The sequence below is a fragment of the Oxyura jamaicensis genome, chromosome 5 (genome assembly GCF_011077185.1).
Source record: "Oxyura jamaicensis isolate SHBP4307 breed ruddy duck chromosome 5, BPBGC_Ojam_1.0, whole genome shotgun sequence".
NCBI classification, from domain to species: Eukaryota; Metazoa; Chordata; class Aves; order Anseriformes; family Anatidae; genus Oxyura; species Oxyura jamaicensis.
The window spans coordinates 7,440,430-7,461,386 of record NC_048897.1 but is presented as its reverse complement, the minus strand read 5'-3'; the positions used below and the strand labels follow the sequence as shown (position 1 = coordinate 7,461,386).

Genomic DNA, 20,957 nt, shown 5'->3' with positions numbered 1-20,957 from the left:
GCATGTAACTGCACCACCCTGGGCAGGCTGTGGGAGACTTTCCAGATGGAAGATGTCTGGCCAAGTAACAGAGAAAGCAGAGAGAAGTGCTCCAGAGAAAGAGGTGGAAAACAACAAACTCATTCCTTAACCTACTTATTCATTTGTATTGATATCTATATATGCATAACTATAGCCAAATACAAAGATAGATTTAGATAGGCTAGCAAATAAAATTTTATGTCTAATTGGCTAACTTGGGAAGTGAAGAAATTAAAATTGACATCCCTTAACAACATGTGCCATCCATAAATTCTGTTGTCTATTACTATGTTAAGAAATAACTTACATTTTCAACTATTCCTGAAAACACACAAAGCTAGATAACACAAACAATTTCTCTGACATCTTTTAAAAAAGGTTACTGCAACAAATAACATATATATTCTTTAGGACTACCATGTGTGACTGGAGAGAACCATGGAAACTAGAAAAACAGATATCCAACTGATTCAGCAACCCTCAAAACTGCAAAATATGGAAAGAATCATCAAAAACTTTTTTGTCGATGAACTGAACATCTGGCAATGAAACAAACAAACAAAAAATCTCCAAACACCAGCTCATTAAAATAAAGATGGAATGACAGAAAAAGTTCAAGAAGTTTCAACTGCCTTGGGCTCCCTGAGAACTCTGTCCAAGATCCTTAGAAGATCTAGTTTAAACGCTAAGGAAATGTTTACTCTTAAGGTACCTTCCACAGTGTGACAACCTTGGCTGCAAAAGATAAAGCTTGTTGCAAACTCCAAGGGGAAGGCTGTCAACTCAGACACAGGAACACCAGTCTATGAGATTGAGATATAAACAGAGTAACAACAACAGCGTGAAATATTGTGAGCAGTGTGAAATACAGTGTGAAATATTACACTCATTACGAAGCAGCATGCTTCAAAGCCTATCCCTTTATCAAGCCTCATCTGTAATTTGACAACAAATGGTCTTCTCTGAGGACACTGTTTCCTTTTGAAGAGGCAGCATATTACAAGATCAATTTTCACTGAAATTCTGACATTAATAACACGATATTAAAATCAGATTATTCATAAAATACTAAAACAAATTTCTTCAGTGAAGGCTGGGTTCTTAAAGCAAATTTCCAAACCATTGTATATTGAATGGAAAACAGAACATCAACTGAATTTCGATAAATAATCTTGTCTGGAAGAAAACCAGTATGTTTAGCTGTTAAGAACAAGGGTAGCATTATATAAATTTAGCATAATAGACAGAGGAGCTCCAAGTAAGGGAGTCATTGAAGTGTAAAAAATCTGTTCAAAATGGAAGATATTAACAATTACTGAAAAGCGTAGCTTGAAAAGGTTATTTGAACTGTTCTAAAAGAAAAATGTTATCCCTGACAATCACTAAGCTCATTCAAATGCTTAGCGAATTATTTTATGATGGGCAATGAAAGCAAGATGCTTCTGCGTTTGGAAGGCTGTCCTTATCCAAATCCAATTAGTCCATAAAATATGTTCCTTTTCCCATGTAGAAGTCATATTGAACCTGATTATTTTCAATAACATATCCATTAATATATACGTTGGCAGATAAGAAGACATATTCAGAAGTTACAGACCCACCTTCTTTCCTATAGCCTTAGGTTTGTATAGTACAGGTAGTATCATTATGGAAAAGAAATCACTGGGTGCAGAATAATGTCTGTGATGAAGTCTTCAGTATAAGAATGTACAATATACATACAAGTTTGTTTCTTTTTCACTTCCTTTATTTTTCAATCAATACGTTTATACTTTGGGAAATACAGGAAATTTCTTCAGGAAGAACTCCTGATTACTCTTGCCTATCTCTATTTTTTCTTTTCTTTTTAATCTCTACCATTTATTTCATGTTCTTTCATCTCTCGTTTCTGTGTTCTTACCATTGTAAATGGGAGAAATAGAAAGCCATGGGATTCTGTACACATCTATTTCTCCATTTGGCCTACATCTATTTTTGACATGACTTCACTGCTTCATTGTTTGAAATCCTGTGTAGTGTTCAACACAATCTTAGAGAGCTCTTGAGGCTCATGATAAAAAATGTTCTAAAGAAAATGTGTTAGCTTTTCAGGAATACTAGAACTCTCTGTACAATACTTCAAACAATTTTCTTTCTGTACTGTCCCTTACTGGGCTGTATCATATCTGCACTGAAGAATTCCTGCCCCTTTTTATTAGGTGTGGGCCTTCTGATATTCTGATATTGGTACTGCCATCCAAATAATCCTGTTTTACTTTATCTATATACATATACATACACACACACACACATCTATATAAATAATTATTAAAATTACAGAAAGTATAGTGATACAGATTTTAATGGACCCTGCAATAAGTTAGCACCAAGACACATAAAATATTGATCAAACAGTAATAGAAAATGCTAGCAAATGACATGATTGTTTCTTTTATGCTAAATTTCTTTTACGCTAAATTTCTTTTATGCTAAATCTATTTATGATAAATTTCTCTTATACTAAATTTAGCGATTATGCTAAATTTATGCTAAATTGTTGCTAAAATTTGAGTGTCTATAAAAAAAAAAAAAAACTCAGGGGACAACAGAAATGTTGTCCCAGAACACAGTAGAGTCATGAGGACTGAGCTATACTCAAAGTCCAGCAGGTACAGCTGACAAGCTGGTATTAGAAACAAGATAAATTTGTTTAATGAAGGAGTTACCAACTCCAGAAAAATTCACAAATGCATCCAATGCTATCAGATAGCAAGACTCAGTTACAGTTTTCCAAATCCCATCTATCCATTGTTGCAGGTTTTAAACAAGAAAAAATGTTTTTTCTAGTGATAATCCAGTTCCAGCAAGAATTAGTTAGTACAAATTCTGTAATCCGCACTATGGAGAAGGCCAGACTGCATGATCACACTAAATCTCTTCCAGCTTTAGGATCTGTGACCTATAAAATTGAGCCAGAGATCACTGAACAAATTTCATGTCCCATATAAATCCAAAAGTACTACTTTCTTCTTAGATTCCCTAAGCCTAATTCAACATAGTCTGGTTTCTGGCCTTGCCCCTGAAGGCACCCTGGGGCATGAACATGCATCTGATCTAGATCACACAGAATAGTCTAGGTTGGAAGAGACCTCCAAGATCACTGAGTCCAACCTCTGACCTAACACTAACAAGTCTTCCACTAAACCATATCCCTAAGCTCTACATCTAAACGTCTTTTAAAGACCTCCAGGGATGGTGACTCCACCACTTCCCTGGGCAGCCTATTCCAGTGACTAACAACCCGTTCAGTAAAGAGGTTCTTCCTAATATCCAACCTAAACCTCCCCTGGTGCAACTTTAGCCCATTCCCCCTCGTCCTGTCACCAGGCACGTGGGAGAATAGACCAACCGCCACCTCGCTACAGCCTCCCTTCAGGTACCTGTAGAATGTAGATGCATGATCTAGCTAGGAAAGATGAGCTCCCAAGGGACGGGCTGTCTGCTTACCACTTCCAGTAGCTCCAATGGAGCTGCAGAGGCTTAGAACAGGATCTGGCCATCAGCTGGAACAATTCAGTTGAACACTTCAGGCCTCAGAGTGCTGCACTTTAGTGAAAATAGAACTGCAACAGCTGCTTAAACAAAGGTGAATTTCACTTGCAGGGAGTAACCAAAAATAATTCGGAAGTTCTAGTTCAGCTAAAATATTAGTTCAAAATTTCAGCATGTGAGATGTCTGGGGTATTCGCATTGCTGTCTGCTTATAACGTGACCTTTGATCTACCTATTTGGCTCAATGGCATTATCCTTTTATGCATTTCACAAGAATTGTTGAGGGTAGTATAATCTACTCAATTACTTTATTTTTTGTTAAGCAAGAAATTACTCTTACTCATTTGATAACCTGCTCAATATCCAAAAATACATTCTGCTTTGTCTCCAGTCAGAGCAATAATCCCTACTGATTATGCTTTAAGGCTTTCTTTCTTTTTCTTTCCCCCTTTTTTTTTTTTTTATTTTTCTCCTAGCATAATGCTAGCAATGCTATTTGTCTGCTTGTTTTTTAATTCATCAGCTTGCATTAGTTCTTTACACAGGCTACAGTTTTACTCCCCTGAACATTACCTCAGATGTCTCAAGTCAGTGAAAGCTATTAAAAACAAAATCAAAAAGTAAAAAAGAGAAGAATGGAGAAAGGACCATGAATTACGGCATACTTATCCTTTAAGGACTTGGGCAGGTAAGCTCCATGATGGAAGAGCACACAGGAATATTACCAAAATAAAAAACAAAATCAGTCTCCAGCTGCTGGATATAATGGTCCCAGCCTAGAGTGAGCAGAGAAGGTGAGCAGCATTTCTCTTGATCTGGAGCTAGCAGACAAAGAGCTATCTAGAAGCCAGGCTAGGAAGAAATGAGCACTGAGGGACACTTCGGTCCAAACGTGACAAATTGGGCAAGACCCAAACACATACCAATTGTATCCCCACTTGCCTTCCACCCGTCCTCTGCCATCCTCCCAGACATCTCCAGGAGAAAGATGGGGATAAGCCAGTCAGCCTTGCATGACCTGCACCCACTGTTCAGACCACAAAGCTCTTGCATGAAATCAAAAGTAGCTCAAGGGCACTGAAGACAGCCTGGGGTTCCTGTGGTAGTTTATTTTTTGGTCAGTTACAAGGCTCTTCTTGTTCAGTCTATAAAATAAACTCTTAACAGGAGCAGCTGTGGCAATCATTCCCTACCTGGCAGGTGGCAAGAACACACTACAGACTGGCTTACAGAACCAGACCACATCACTCTACAATCTATAGTACTTATATTAGCAGTTACATGTCAACATTTCTCTCCTTAGCTTCCTGCTCAGAATTTAAAGTAAGCTTTAAGAAATCACAGGCTACGACCAAGTACTACATGATCTGCAATACTCTGCTCTGCCTACAGTTGCACATCAGATAGTTTAGAGGCTCTGATCTACAAAGCCCATAGAAAAATCAAATGTATGAATATGCACAGAACTACACAATTTTAAAGGCCGAGAAGAACAATCCACTTCTGGAAATTAAGCTTAAACTTTGAAATAAAACTAAACAGTTACTGCACTTTTTGTGCTAATACATATGCAGAAAAAAAAATTACCTGTGATCAAAGGGGAAAAAAAACTACTGTAAGTTTATCAAGCCCCATCCTACATTCCAGTATGTAATTACATTAAAAGATAATAATTCCCTGTTTTCCAATTCGTTTGCTACTGCATACCACGACTGAGCATATGACATTCTATTCCTTGTAACCCTTTGGAGAAAAACAGATAAATAATAGCAACAAATTTATTGCACACCACTCAATACTTAATGGGTTGCAATTCATCATAGAAAATGTAAATGTAAACTTTTTTTTTTCCTCTGGACATGAGAAATAATAATTCATTTCACATAGGTATTTAGAATAAACTGGAAAAGGGAACACAGGATTATGTCAATCTCCCATATAATATGCATTTAAAATGTGGGCAATGAAGACCTCAGTATCACTGGCACCCTGATTCTACTAATATCATCCCTTTTCCATGTTAAAATGCTTAATAGTGTATGAAACAGGTTAATGTTCAAATGACAAAGGGGCTGTAATACATGCTTGTGTCCTTTTTGCTTCTATTAAGTAACACGAGATAAAAATAGAACTAGTCTCATGCTGCTGACAGTTTTGTGGATTTTTAAGTCTTTTGATTTACTGCCCTTTCTTATTTCTGCTTTTATCTTTCTCAGTATGATTTCTCCTAACTTGAGAAGTCTTCTGCAGACATTTGATTTATGAAAATCAAGATTATGAAAAGGTTCCCGAAACCAAAATAAATACTAAACAAGCAGAATATTCACTGGGCTGGCTAGCATTTAATAATAATTAAAAAAAAAAAATACTCTTGCAGCTGAAATAAATAAATTAATAAACCAAGAATGCTGACCTCAATCATTCTGATCTAATTAAAGAAAATGGGTTAGAAAAGCAGTTTTACCACAAACCCACAAGTATCCTTGTCTTTTAAAAGACCCATTTTGCTCATTCTACAATAAAATGCATGTTTCTTAAGCTATTTACAGTCAAAATTTCTGTTAAAATAAGTATTTTAGTCATATTTTACTCATGAAAAATGTTTGATATAAAAGCTATTGCCCTGTGTGGAATATGTATATTTTAAAGGAAAAGCCTACTATATTACTATATTAGCAGACTTGCAAATTTAAAAAAAAAAAAAAAAAAAAAAAAAGCCATGCGAAAGCACAGGCAAGCCATCACATACACATATCTCTGCATAATTATAGAGAAATACAGGAACTCTGACTTGAAACCTAGCAACAGTATCCAAGTATTAGTTAGTCTGCTAATCAACTACCAAAACTCACACACCAGCTCAATGTGTTTCATTTTTCAAAAGGAAAAAGCAAACAAAAATAAAGCAAAAGAATCCTATTGCTTCTAGCGTCAGTGCTGCTGAAGGACAAGATGAACAATATAAAACAAACCTTGTTCACTTGAAGAAGAACAACCCATGTCATTTAATCCATCTGAAAATTCATCTCATCACAAAGAACCAAAGCAAAAGACATTTAAAAATAGGCTATCCAAGTCAAAGGATTATCAGCTTGCAACATACTTAATATCTGCATATCTGTACCTAATGAAAGCTTCAATATTACATATATGATTGGTTTTTGTACCTCCATCCTATAGAAGCCATAGTAAATTCTGTATAGCAAATGCTTCCTAAATCTGCTGTGCTCATTTACTCACAGACAGCTGCAGGCTGGATGAAAACAATCAGGGATTAACTTTTCTATTCATCACATCTTTTAATCCATTACTTTCTCTTAGTTTGCAATAAATAAATGCATGAAGTTAAATAAATTATAGATGTACTGTAAATAGTTGAAATAAAATTTAAAAAAGGAAGTTTAAAAAGGGACATTATTTTTTTCCAGTAGTGTGGTACTGCCATGCAGTACACGAGGAGTGTATGTAGTGTCTTCCAGAGTGCAGCAAAGAATAGTCACTTTGCTCCAGGATACTTCTGGGTTCCCAAGACTTTCATAATAAGTGATAATTAGAATAAGCTGCTTTGACATCATTATTATTCCTTACAAAACTAATTTAGGGGCTTGATTAATTGAAATAATCTGAGAAGCCATACTAAGTATTTCACACTACTTGTAAAGCAAGTTTCTAAGTACCTTATAGTAATAGGTTTTCTTGCTTTATGAAAAATATTATTTTCATTTGTTTCAAATAGGATTACTTTAAAAAATGATAGGGCAATTTGCATTCAACTTTGGCATGTCTGTCAAAAAACAACAAGGGATTCATTGATGTTTAGAACTTCATAAAAGAAATAAATACAATTAAATCTGTATTATTTTTTTTAATCCCTTACTGATATCCTTTTTTCCTCTCTTCAGAATCCTTTATTTTTATATATGTTTTGGTCTTGCACATCAGCACCATCTCCATCAAATAAGACTGATGTAAACATTCCCTGTTAATGACAGCAAGGTGTCCATTACTGTACTAAGCTACAGAATTATTTGCAAGGCTTTTTTCTCCATTTGTTTCTGAAAATTGCAGCACCAAGTCAAAAAACAGTTATCTGCGCTGAAGAGTTTTCATGCCACAGTTTCAACAGATTGGTCACCCAGATACCTAAAGATTAAGTGGCAGCTGATGGTGGGAAGAGCAGCAAGGTAAGAAAGAAACAACTTGCTGATAGAAGAGAGAGCATGTGTGAGAGAACCCACACAGCATTGAGCATTCCGAGGAAAAGGTCATTTTTTTTTTAATAAGACAGCATAGCCAACAGATTCGATGTTGGTACCATGGCTAAGCGGAAGCAGGTTCACCGAAACTCCAGTTTGCTGGGAGGGACAAGGGCTTAGAGCCAAAGAGGAATGTAAGTACTTAAAGTACAACACTGTCTGAATGTTTAATGCACTGTAAATCAGAGTCATGAAAACAATGAGCAAATTTGGATTCTGGGTCTCCCCCTACCATCGATCATCCCTCATTTCCTCATAAGCTTCCTCTGTTAAATCAGCCAAGGAGCTGCATCCACCCATGGCAAGAATATAATGAACATCAGGCTTTCTCCAGACTGAAGGAATGATGGAGAGAGGGAGGAAGGATGAAGGGAGGGAAGGATGGAGGGAAAACAATTGTGGCACATGCTCTTCAACCACAGTGCTGGTACTTAAAGCTGTCTCAGTGTACGTCTACCAGCTCTGACCTCTCCTGATAGTTTTGAAACCCTGAATAACTTTATCTGTCTTTAAACACCCTCAGCTTAGCCAACTGAGTGGTCTCTATAGCACAATTTTACATAGCTGAAAACTTCCCTGGCAAAATGTTCTCTCTCCAGATTTACTGGATATTCCTCGGATAAATCAGGTTGCCAGTGGCACATAGATCCTCTGTTTTGGATACAACCATTATTTCATTTGCTTCTATAAAAGGAAAATGGACATAATTCATCTCTCTGACTAAAAGTATATGCTCATATTGGCCCTGGGTCGATGCTTTAATCCGGCAAGATCTGAGTGATACAACAGCCATTACACACCTTAGAGCATCCCCCTCTTTCAGTCTGATGTCACATTACTTTAGTAACACGGGTCATCATTTTTGCCTTTTATGACTCTAAAACTGATATTATTACATTTTTTATTTTCACAGTATAGAGTCAAAACTTACGATTATTATATAAAGCTTATTTTATATTTGCCTGTTTATTCATAATTTCAACATATTTGTCTAACATAAGTGCTTCATAATTAAATGAAAACGAATTGATCTGTATCTGAGATTTTTGAATTTTTAGAGGAGCAAAGATTTAGTAGTTCTGCTGTAAATTAGTATTTTCTACTGCTAGAGGATACCCTGGTCATTTTTCACTTGAGCTGCTTCTCTCTCATCTTCAATATCGAGGACAGACTTAGCACTACAATTTGGCACAGATCCAGGGCAGGAAAAAGAGGGGAAAAAAGAGAGAAAAAAAAAAAATCTCCCTTTAAGACATGCAGTTCAGCCTTTTCTTGAGGCTGAACAATCCTAGACTTTGTGTATGGCTTAAAATAGTATCCTACTCGTAAAGCCAATGAAATATAATTGTCAGACAAAGGTGGAATATATAATGAGCGACAGACCCAGTACTTAAGCATGCAGATGTATTTATGTAGAGCTCTTGTGGACTAGTGCATTGAGATGTAGTGCTCCTGCTGCTGGCACGCTGCAGCCTCATCCCATTACTGCATAGGCAGCAGTCTCCTCCTCCTGTGGAAAGGCTGAGCTATGATCTCTGCCACTGAACAAAGCAGCTCATTCACAGCGATGCATGGCACAGGACCATGAATCATAAGCATTACATTACTGCTGTTAGATCCTTATAATTGCAGTTTTGGCAACAACACTCGAAACAGCTTTGTGACTACTGACAAACTGGAAGACACCCACATAATACCTTCCGCATTGAAAGTACAAGTGACTTCCTACTGCAATAGCTTGGGACAACAAAATTATCTAAGAATAATGTTAATTAGTGCATGTCAAAACAGATGGACACTGATAATGTAGTTCCTCACTATGTAAGATTAGATATTTCAAGCAAATATTATTTTATAAATTTCAGATACTTCAATTTGAGAAATGTAAAAACTTATTTCTGTCAACACTCTGTTCTTGAAACTACTAAGTTAGGTCCAGTTTCCAGCTACTCTAGCCAGTTAAAATTTCCCCATCCTCAAGACGACACACTTAGCAAAGCAGGTAGATTCATTCTGAAAAAAAAAAAAATATTATTGCTATTTCTATTAATTTGTTGCATAATAGGCTTCCATTTTAAAAGTACCTATAGCTAAAGATACTGTATGATGATCACTAAAAGTTAAAATATTAGGTCAGAAATCTTACAAGAGCAATGTGGACGTTCTTTCCAATACATCACCAATCCCTCTGCCAACAAATGCTTTTGTGAATAATCACAAATATAATCAACAATCTTACTATTAAAAGATCGAACACCACATCTACCATCTAAAACTTCCATAGGAAAAGGGGACACACACAAAGTTGTATATATTCCAAAGAATTTCCCAAAGTTGTAGTTTATTGATTGTTAAATAGATCTAAAATAACAATGAGGCTTTATGAACCCATTTAATATCAAAATTCAATACCTAACCAAAAATACACTTTCTGAAAGTGTATTTCATGAAAGATGGAATCTTTAGGATACTTCTCTAGCTCTTTGCTATTTCTTGCCACTCTGTTGCCTCTGTGCTCTAAGAATCAAAAGTTGTATGTTGGAATACATCCAAAACTACAGGAATATAGCAGATAACCACAGGTAAGGTCAAGTTTTTGAAGTTTAAGTGCTGAACACTGTTTTGCACATTCTTCATCATGCTAGCTATCAGGTTTTCTGCTCAGGATATTGTTCTTTGATTCATTTTTTTTTTTTTTTTTTAATTTGGGAAACATTCAAGAAATACATATTTTGATGCATTCAGTTCTGCCTAAATCAACAGCCATGTGGTTATCATTTCTTTCCTGAACTAAGTCTCATCCATCTACTTTTTAACTACATAGCAATTTCTCTCATACATTAACACAACTGGGAAATGGCACCGGTCAGGAGGAAGGAGAAGCAGTGCAAAACTGAACAGTCAGAGAAGCAATGACTTCAACGTCAATATGGCTTTGTGTAATCCAACTTAGAGGCTACAGTCAATAAGTGTACTGTGAGCATTACTTACATTTTACAGTTACTTATGCCAAAAGTGTATACATAGTTAACACTAGCCAGTCATTCCTTCACTAGACTTTTTTTTTTTCCTTGTACATAACTATTTTTTTAAGAGAAAAAATGCACTTAGAAAAACAAAATGCGATACTTTGCATTGTCTGCGTGCAGCACTTTTTCTGCACTGGCTGTACAGGCAAGCCAAAGAACCAAGAACTAGCACAGCAGAAATAATGGGGACCATTTGAATCTAAGCAATCTTTTCCTTTCACTTCAAGATCATCAAAAAGTTCTAAAAATCATTAGCCATATGTAAATATAAGCAAGAAGATTCTTACCATATTAGGAATAGCTGGTTCATTTCTAACTTAACTGTTTACATCAGACTATTTATAAATACAGAAGGAAGAGATCTTATATGGAAAGGAACTATCCCACTATGTCAGGTAAAAATCTTACAAACTCACTATGAACTGCAGAAACATAACTTTTATGCAAAACTTTTATGCAATTTCCTCAGTTCTCTCAAAGCATACTACAAAGAATTAAAAGTATCACAACGCTACTAGAATTCACATTATTGTGCCAAACTTTAAACTATGTCCCTGCAGAGCATGTGGAACTAGGCAGGGAAAGAGAAGGGAAACCTTAATCTAGAACAGTTCTTTCACAGTCCTATGCTGTATGTGAGCTGACCTAGTTTTCCACATAAATTAAACACTATCAAGTCTTAGACATACATCATCGAGTTAAATCGGTGCAGGCGACTAACAGACCCTCCTACTTCACAATGAATGCCTTTTTTAGAGCAACTTCAGGATGTTCCTATAGAGTTTTATTTGACTTCAGTTAAAGGATTTAAATTCATTTTAATTAAACTGGGTTACAAAATTGCTTTGTTGAAATCTTTGTTTTAATGGCAAAACACACTATGTAAAATGATCTTTAAATAATCTTAAGATTTTGTTGTTGTTGTTGTTGTTAATAGACCTTAATACCCATCATTTGGAACTGCTCTAGACTTAATCCAGTCTCACACACCACCCTCAGTGAGGGGAAAAGATTTTATAGATAATAGTTCCTGCCATATATGTTTTCAATTCCAGAGAAGCATCTTAATCTTCTTCTGACCAATTATTTGCACTCAAGACCTTCTCTGGGACGATACAAAAGTTCAAAACAGCTTGCAAGAGCCAATTTAGTTCTGCTTCATATGGACACATGTATTTAACCTGTGAGAAACTGGCTAATTCATACTGATGAAACATCTATGATTTGCATTATTTCAAATTTATATCAAAATTACTTTTTTTTTTTCAGAGTGTATTTTGAAAACATTTAATCTTTTTATCCTGTCTGCAATTTTTAATGGAAAAGTTACTTTTAGAATTTTCCTGAAACAATAATGCCACTAGCCCTGTAATCATATCGCATATTAAATGATATTTAACTTCTTTATAAAATCTTGGTTTTAAAATGTATAAAATTTTCAGTGTTCGCAAATATTTTGCTTACCGATATCAGCTTCCCTGTGGTTCTTGATATATTCAGCAAGCTCAAAATTTCCCGCTATTATAGCCACCTGAAGGATTGCAAAATAGTTACAATTAATATATTGTCATAATTTAAATAGAAAAATATGTATGTTGCATTATTTACAAACGCATATATATTTTCATTTTGCAAAACGGAGTAACTGTTCACTTCTTGGACATTTCCACTTCCATTCTGCTACTACTGTATGCAATGCATTTCTGAAGCAACACTAAGAAATTAAATCACAACCTACTAAAAGCAGCACAACAAGTCCCCCAGTTACCCATTTGCTAAGGCTGCTGTGCTCATGGATGTCTCAGGTGACCGCTAGATGATCTGTTGGGCTTTTCATGTTGTGGCAATCAAAATTAGCAGTGAACATTAAATACAGCATTTCCAGTTCTCTCAGCACTATACTGATGTGTGTAGAGTTGTCCAATGGCAGGCTCTGATATGACATTTTTTTTTTCCTTCAATTGCTTCTGCCTTGCTCCTTACCTGAACAATGAAACGGGAGCTGCAGTGCAATGTACATGGGATAATCAGGAAGGAAATACCAAAAACTACAAGTAGACAGGTATCACCAAGACAGCAAAGATGACTACAAAGGAGAAACTGCAGAAGTTTATGCATATGTATAGAGTTTAAAGTATTTTAATAACTATACTTCAAAAATAATCGTTTTCTCTTTCATGTATTTCCTGACCGCCACAGATGTGTAACTGTCTATTCCAAGTTCTCATCTAAATGAACTCAAAAAGAGAAACATCTCCAATGGATACGAGGAAGGTGATTTCCTTATCCTCTTGCTATCTCCTCTCTTTTTCTCCTCCTTCTCCTATTTTGCCCTGAATACTCAACAATTCATTTTTCTGCATCCATTTTGCAGCTTTCTTTCTACCCCGTCACTGTGGTTTTCCTAATGCTGGTAACAGGGTTAAAAGCTGGGCTCACCTTTTTCACTGGAACTTCTGCATAAACAGACAGGGTGCAGGCAAAAAATAAAAACAAATGAAAAAAAAAAATCTTATTTAAGGACTCCCCTGGATATAGGGCTAAAAAGGAAGAAATGTTCTCAGGGAGGTGTATGAGGTACAGTTAACATCAGTAATATTTTTTAATATAAGATTATTTTTGCTCTCACTGCAGCAAATTTCTTTGAAGGGCCAATTCTATTTACTATTAACTGAAACAAAATATCAAAGTCCTCAAAAATGAAGACTATATACAAGTGACAAGATACAGACAGAAAATGTTGACTATTATGTATGTAAGAGTTTCCAAATCTGCTTTAAATGGTAGACTTGGTCATGTTCAGTACATCTATTTCATTTAAAATAAAAATACTTCCACATATTTTATTTGCTTTTTCTTCTGCACTGATTATTTACACGATGCCTCATTGTGCCATTAGTGCATCTTGTGCAGGCCTCATGGTGGATTTTCATATATTCTACTGCAGAGTTGGAACAGGTCCCATTAAAATGCAGTCCTACAATGACTATTAGCTGCAGGAATAGGTAACTCTTAGAAAAGTGAACTCACTGCAAAACTTACAAATAAAAAGAGATGGTAATTGTTGACAGATTATTATGTTATTCTCCACTTTACAGTCCTGGTGAGCTCATTTTAAAGCATTTCGTTAGATCTGGAACTCCCATTGTATGGGAGTCCTTATGACTCAAGCTATCACACATGAAACCTTTCTGTATGCAGCCCTGGAAATCTTTGCAAAAGGACACAGATCCAAATAAATGTTTTCAAATACTGTGGAGTAATCTCTGATTTATCTCTTGGTCCTAAGCAAGCAGAAGCTGGTTTAAGGGGAGACAGGCTGATTGAGTTCAGATTGTAAAGTCTACTGGCTAGTAAAGAACAAGGAAGCCTTCAAAAAATTACCATGTTTTAAGTAGTTAATATACCCTTCAAATGGGTATACAGTATAGTACAGTATACAGAATAATACAGTATCAGAATGACTTTCTATTTACTATTTTTAAAGCTTTTCTTGGTATCTATTGAACATAGCATTTATCATGTTTATGTGCTGAATCCAAGGTGTCTTATCCCCCACACACACACACACACCCCTTCATATTACTGCTTTCAGGTTCTGCTGTTTTTCTTTGTGAATTGTTTATTTCGTTACAAAATTCTATCCAACATAACAGGTAAATATAGCAATTAAGTTTGTTTCTCATTTCAAGGGTATATATGACAGCACAAACTCTATTCCATATTTATACAGCTCCTAGCAGTTATACTTAATAGGTATATACTTGTGTTTTAAAATAATCTTCAATAGGCAGCTATGAGTGCAGCATGTGCAATATAATAATTTTTGTCTTTTAAATAATTGACCCACATACAGTACCACCACACTTACTAGTGATAATCATGTAATTATTTTCTGATCACAATATTAAAAGCAAGAAAATGTTTTCCTTTGGGCACTTCTCAGTTGTGTTATATCTAATGATGGAGTCTTGCGAGCAAAATGCATTAGTGTGAATCAATAATGCTGGTTCTAATCAATCCCACTTCTGTTTCAAGACTGCAGTTGACTCAGACGTATCATAAGATTTCTGTACGACATAATATCTGCAAAGATCAGGGAGGGCAGACAGAGTTAGATTGATATGGTGGAGCATTGCCACCTCATCACCAATAGCGATAATTATCCATCTGAAAATTACTACTTTAACCATTAGTCAGAACACCTATATTCCAGGAACTACTCATGAAAAAAAGATCTGCTTCTCAGCATGGATAATGTGTCAGAATCTGGCCCCCAGCCTTCACTGCCCAGCTTCTAAAGTGTAACTCACGTTTCTCCTTGCCCAATGGCATTATGTAAGTAACAATAAAGTTGTTCAAAAACACCTGTTTAACCTCACATTCTGCAGCCTGCCACATAAAAGCAACATTTGTGTATACATAAGGGGTTTCTTTACATTTTAAGCAAGCAATAGTACCTTTCATCAGCATGCAAAATTCAGGCAGGGAATTCAGCAGTGACAGGCAGCTTGCTAGACAGCCGCCATGTTACTCAAATGAAAGAATTTTTGATACAGAGAAGATTTTAAAACTCAAGTATAAACATGCTGTTCAAGTGATAATCACATTTTATTGCTTGAAAAAAAGTACCAGATAGCTGACAGACAGCTTGACAGAGAATTGTTTCTGAATCAAGCACTAGATTCAGTAAGCTTAAGGTATCATCTCTTTCAGTTCAATTTATTTCAATTCAGTAAAAACATGATGTAAAATTTTAACAGCAAAAATGAAGGCAAGTATGTTAAGATCTACAGAAAGCAAGAAAAAGTAAAAAAGTACAAATATTTCTTGGCATAATGTCAATGTACTTCACTGGAATCTGATGGGTAAAGAGTGTGGGAGAAAGTGACGTCAGTGAAAAATCTGAAAGATACAAAATTATATTCATTCAATTCTTACAGTTGCAAACTATAAAACACAACAGCCAACACCTCTTTCCTAGCAAAATTTGTCTTGAACCAAAGTTCTAGTTTGTTCAGACAAAACTGTTAGTGTGAATTCATTAGGACAAGTGGACTGTCTTCGCAAGATTAAAACAAAGGGCTTTAACCAGTTCAAATTTAATCCAAATTACAGTGGTGTAATATCTCCCTTGATGAAGACAAAAACTAGAGTGAAAACTAATTGAAAATCTGTAATGGTACTGAATTGCATTGTACTTTAGAACAAAAATACTAACATAACTTCATGAAAAATAATGGACTTTCGTACTCTACACACTTGATATTTACATGTTTTCAGATTGCCTTATTTTGCTTGCAAGGATGTTCTGCAGTCAAGTGCTAGATTTCTACTCAGCAAGCAATGGCAAGGAATAAGGTTTTCTTTGCTTTTTGAGGGTCGCAAAACTTCTTGGCAGTGAAAAGGCAGCACAAGCAACAAAACTACTGAGAAAGTTTCTTCCAATTCCAGTAGGAATTGGATTGCAGTCATCAAAATGCATCACATGCATGTTTCCAGACATGAAATATTACCATGAAAGTCTGGAGCTAGCACTTTATAACTAGAGGCTATCTACAGGTTCAGTTATGCTGAAGCTTCAAAAATTGCAGCTTTTTAAAAACAGCATATACAGCACTCTTACGATATTTCAGGTTCATGTCCTTAGTAAAATTATCCTGCAAAACTTGATAAAGCCTGGTTACTGCATTTTCTCAAAAAGTCACTCATCTACAATTTTCACTAAAACCTGTATTTTTTGCCCTATTTTTAAAGGGTATATTTACTTTGCATTGGCTCCAGAATCAGAAGGACTGCACCTGCAGCATCCCAGCATGGTGTCAATCAAAGTCCAGCTGAAAAGCATGACTAAGTAGTTCAAGTGCCGTGCTTTCAGATCCAAAGCAGGATCTTTATTTGCTGCGCTGACATTTGGTCGGGATCTCTGCCACATACTCAGCTGTACAACAGATATAACAGAAACTCTCTTGGTTTTCATACCATCATTAGAGGCAATCTTATATGAAAGACAGTAACCAAGGTGAACCATTTATCAGCTTCTTCCCCTCCAAGTTTAACCTACCACACTAAGAATGTTGATATAGACACCTAATTATTTTCTAACTACATTTGATTACATACATGGCTAACCTGAATAAATACATACCCTTACAACAGGGAAGCGAGAAGAAACTAACACTAAGCCTGAAGACCTATCTGAGTAGGAGGTAACTCACAAAACAAAATAAAGTAGGGCAAACCATGCAGGATCATCTCCTACTTCCATGATGCCCTGTCTTCATAATGTCACCAGAACAAAATGTTAATGGAGTCACCAAAACAGGTCATAGCAGAGTGCACTCAGACGGCTGTGAAGCACCAGGCCATAGGGTTCATGACCCCCTGGGCAAGGCAGCCGAGCAGAGCTGAGAGCCGGCTGTTACTGTCAGGGTATGCAGATCAGAGCGTGACCAGCAGCTGTGTGTTTACACTGATATTTGCTTTGCCTTGGGAAAAGCAAAGCTTGTTACAGTACCCCATCCTCTCTCTGTCTCACAAACAGATGTTTCTTTTCAAACCCAACCGGTTACAGTGGCTTACTGTTTGTCATGCCAGGCAATCCCAGATGCTCTGTCACCAATTCAGTGAAGACGGGGATGATTTTAATCCACACGTGGCTAGTTGCTATGGATGGTAACTAAGAGGCAGCTCAGTGAAGCAGAAACTTGAATGAATGAAGTAGCTGCAATGCTTAGGCTGGGCTAAGGGACCAGGCAGAGGACAAGGGCACTCTGCAACTGCTGTTCCACACAAGGACCGTGCAACTGGACAAGGAGCAAAAGACTAACTGGCGAGGCACTGTTAGAAGGGTACTTTGTTCTCCTGGCACAGCATTATTCTCATCTTCTGGTTTTCTGGTATTTACAGAGAGGAATGTTCCCTCTGGACACAGGCAGTTTTTAGGTTGGCTTTCAGAAGTCAAGATTAAAGATTCGAGGCATATGGTTAATTCTTCCTTCTTGAATCATTTTCGCCAAAGAAATCTTGGGGAATGAAGGCAAGTAAGACTACTTGGTGTATACATTGGAGACTGACACATGCCCAGTGACAGGTTTTAGCATGAGAAAGATTCATAAATGTTTTCAGACACTGGACTAGATAGAAGTAGCAGTACTGTCTTGCAGAAGTTTCTCTTTTCAGCCTTGTAAGTGCAGTTGTCAATATATCAATTACTTACCCTCAAGCATTTAGATTTTTGGAATTGTGATTAATGCAGTGCTTTTGTTCCTTTCGGGAAACTGGAAATTACATATACCCTTTACCTGTCACTAACCTTTCACAATTGATTTTTTCTGCTCTTGAACTGTATCACAGGTAGAGATTATATTAAATTAGCGTAAGATCTTTGTAGCCTCTTAGCAAATACAATTCTAGATCTTTATGGGTTAGTCCCCAAAAGGCAAGCGCCGTGATTAAATTACATTATTACTGTTTGGAACAAACTGCTCACCACAATAAGAAAAAAAAAAAAAAAAAAAAAAAAAGGAAAGAAAAAAAGAAATGGAAGTTGTCCCCTCTTAAGCCTAGCCAATGAACTTTGACAAACTATCTACGTGGAAGTAAGGACTGCATCTCATGGTTCATTAATGTTTCACTGTCAATCAAGGCTGCTGAACTTCCTTCTGCACGTGCTTAAATTTCAGACCAGGAAAGACATAAAGCTTTAAAATGCTCTGCCTAAATGGAGAACGGAGAAAGCTGTTTGGGCTGCAGCTGCAATTCACAATAAACAGTTTACGAAGAAACAGGCAGCACGCCCCACCTGCTTTTTCTCCCCCTTTTCTTTTTTTCCAGACAATTTCACTTTTCTGATGAAAGCACATTTCATTATTCTTCCCTTCAGAGCTGACATTTCACCCTTGCATTGTCTCTGCTATCCAGCAGTGCTTGGGAAATGATGGTCTTTCAAGCAAGCTTGAAATAGCAATGAGCTCAGGTATGGTACTATACATTAAAGGAGATAGTTTTATCTCAGGACAAAAAGTGACTTTACTCAGTCTCAGGCAAGCAGGGGAAACAGATGCAACATACAGGTTTCTCTGAAGTCTTATCTACACTGCATTGTTCCTATGCCCAAGAAGAACTGGAAGGAAAGGATGATAGAACCCTGCAACCCTGACAGAACCTTATGGACCATGACCATAAGATTCTCCAGAAATTGCTTTCCATTCAAGTCATAGACTTATAAAATTATAATTTATTTAATATACCACTAAGCACTACAGTATGTTAAAAATAGAAGAAGAAACTCCATTCAGACAGCCATCACCATTATGCAAAAGGGTTCACAATCAGTGGAGACAGGTGAGAAATTATCACAAGGAAGGAACAGTTGGGATCACTTTCTTAACAAAGAGGCTGCCTGAATAGCTCTTCCACTTGTCTTAATTGTGACATGATTTCTTAATAGTAAAAATATCAGAAATGTTATAATTTTTAATGAGCATGAATTTCCAGATTAAAAAAAAAAAAAAAAAAAAAAAAACACAAAAACAACAACAACAAAAAAACATGCCAACAACTTGCTCAATAGCTGAAATATCAAATAAGGTGTAATAATTCAACAGCATGATGATCTCTAAACCATTCTGTTATAATCTTTGGACACAGACACCTTTTTAATTTGATATGAAAATATAATGGTGCTTACTGTGGGGCAATGAAAAAGCAATGTCGTTAAACGTATTTTGTATGTCCACCTGAAAGACAAGCTCTCCCCAATAAAACTAAGAGGTTAAGGCTTTTCAGAGTCTAAAGCCAGTTTGAAATCTGTCACTGTACATCATCAAGTATGCAGTATTCATCCACAAGGATGTTAGAAAGTTAAATTTAGGTTAAGTGCGATGCCCTTGCTCTCATGTATGAGTGTGTATGTCCAGGCTGCACATAGCACAATGAGGTTACATTCCTGATAAACAGTGACATAAAAATCATATAGCACCCACTGCAGACTCAGAAAAAAATCTGAAATTGATATGTGTTAGTTGCTCTCATATATGAGCAGCACATAGATTTTAAAACTCTCTTCAGTGGTACAGATGGAGTTTGGTTTGGAAAAGCATGAAGCAATCTGCATTCTGAATTTCTTTTCCATAGGTGTGGGAGAAAAATGTACTTATCAAGCATTACTGGTTTCTTGCCCAATTTCAGAGAGCTTTTAAAAATAATTGAATAATAAATCCTATAAATATAAAAACATATTTAAAACTAGTTTTCCTTTGGAATCAGATTTTTATGTAATATCTTAGCAAAATATAACAGTTTTAGTTATTTTCAATTAAAGAAGACATTAAGAATTCAATAAAGCAAAAAATGTATTTTCTGAACCTGTTGGAAAACTCTATGCAGTTACAATAACCATATAGTCTCAAATACAAATGCTGAATAATCATGAATTCTGCATTTTACATTCCAACAGCAAAGGGCAAAGCAGCATCCTACATTTTGCAGTTGTATAGATTACACTTGATTCTTGAGTTTGAGGCTATAATATTTTAAAATAAAACTTATTTTTTTTTAGTTCATCTTGTTATACAATAAAACCAAATGCTTCATTAATATACTATTAATATCACTATTTCACATTCTTTTTCTAATAGTTCTCTTGAATACATGGATGATAAGAAACACAACCTCAAAAAGATATAGATGCTTACACTATGGAGACTTTTTTTTTAATTTACACTCCAAAACTTTTTATTAAAAGTAATCAGTTTTGAAGTTCAGATATAATACATATAATTAGAAATATGTCAGAAGCACAATACTACTTTGAGAATTTTATAATTGTTTAATATTTTGCATAGATGAGGTAATATTTTTCTGAGAATATTAGAGTTGTAAAAGATTTTACTCAAATTGAGAAAGTTTTAAAAGAATATTGGAATTTGAAATTTTATTTCAGATATAATACTGTTTTCACGTTTCAGTAAAACTCATTGAAGTAAGTTGTGTAAGATATATGTAGAATAAGCAAAGCAGAAAAAAATAATAATATTTTCCTTAAATAGTAGTCAGTAAAGATTTATATTAAGTGCAGGAATAGCCTACATCTCTGCCAGGACAATAAAAAGCTGGC

At 35.8% G+C, this 20,957-nt stretch overlaps 1 protein-coding gene across 3 annotated transcripts in view; it reads right to left on the bottom strand.

Annotated features, from left to right (window-relative positions):
* SHANK2 (SH3 and multiple ankyrin repeat domains 2) overlaps positions 1 to 20,957 on the bottom strand; it is a 347,164-nt gene that overhangs the window by 255,233 nt on the left and 70,974 nt on the right. For all 3 annotated transcript variants that reach the window (XM_035326921.1, XM_035326922.1, XM_035326923.1), the window contains exon 12: positions 12,302 to 12,368. In XM_035326921.1, coding sequence (XP_035182812.1) covers positions 12,302 to 12,368 — 67 coding nt within the window. The remainder of the gene's footprint in view (positions 1 to 12,301; positions 12,369 to 20,957) is intronic.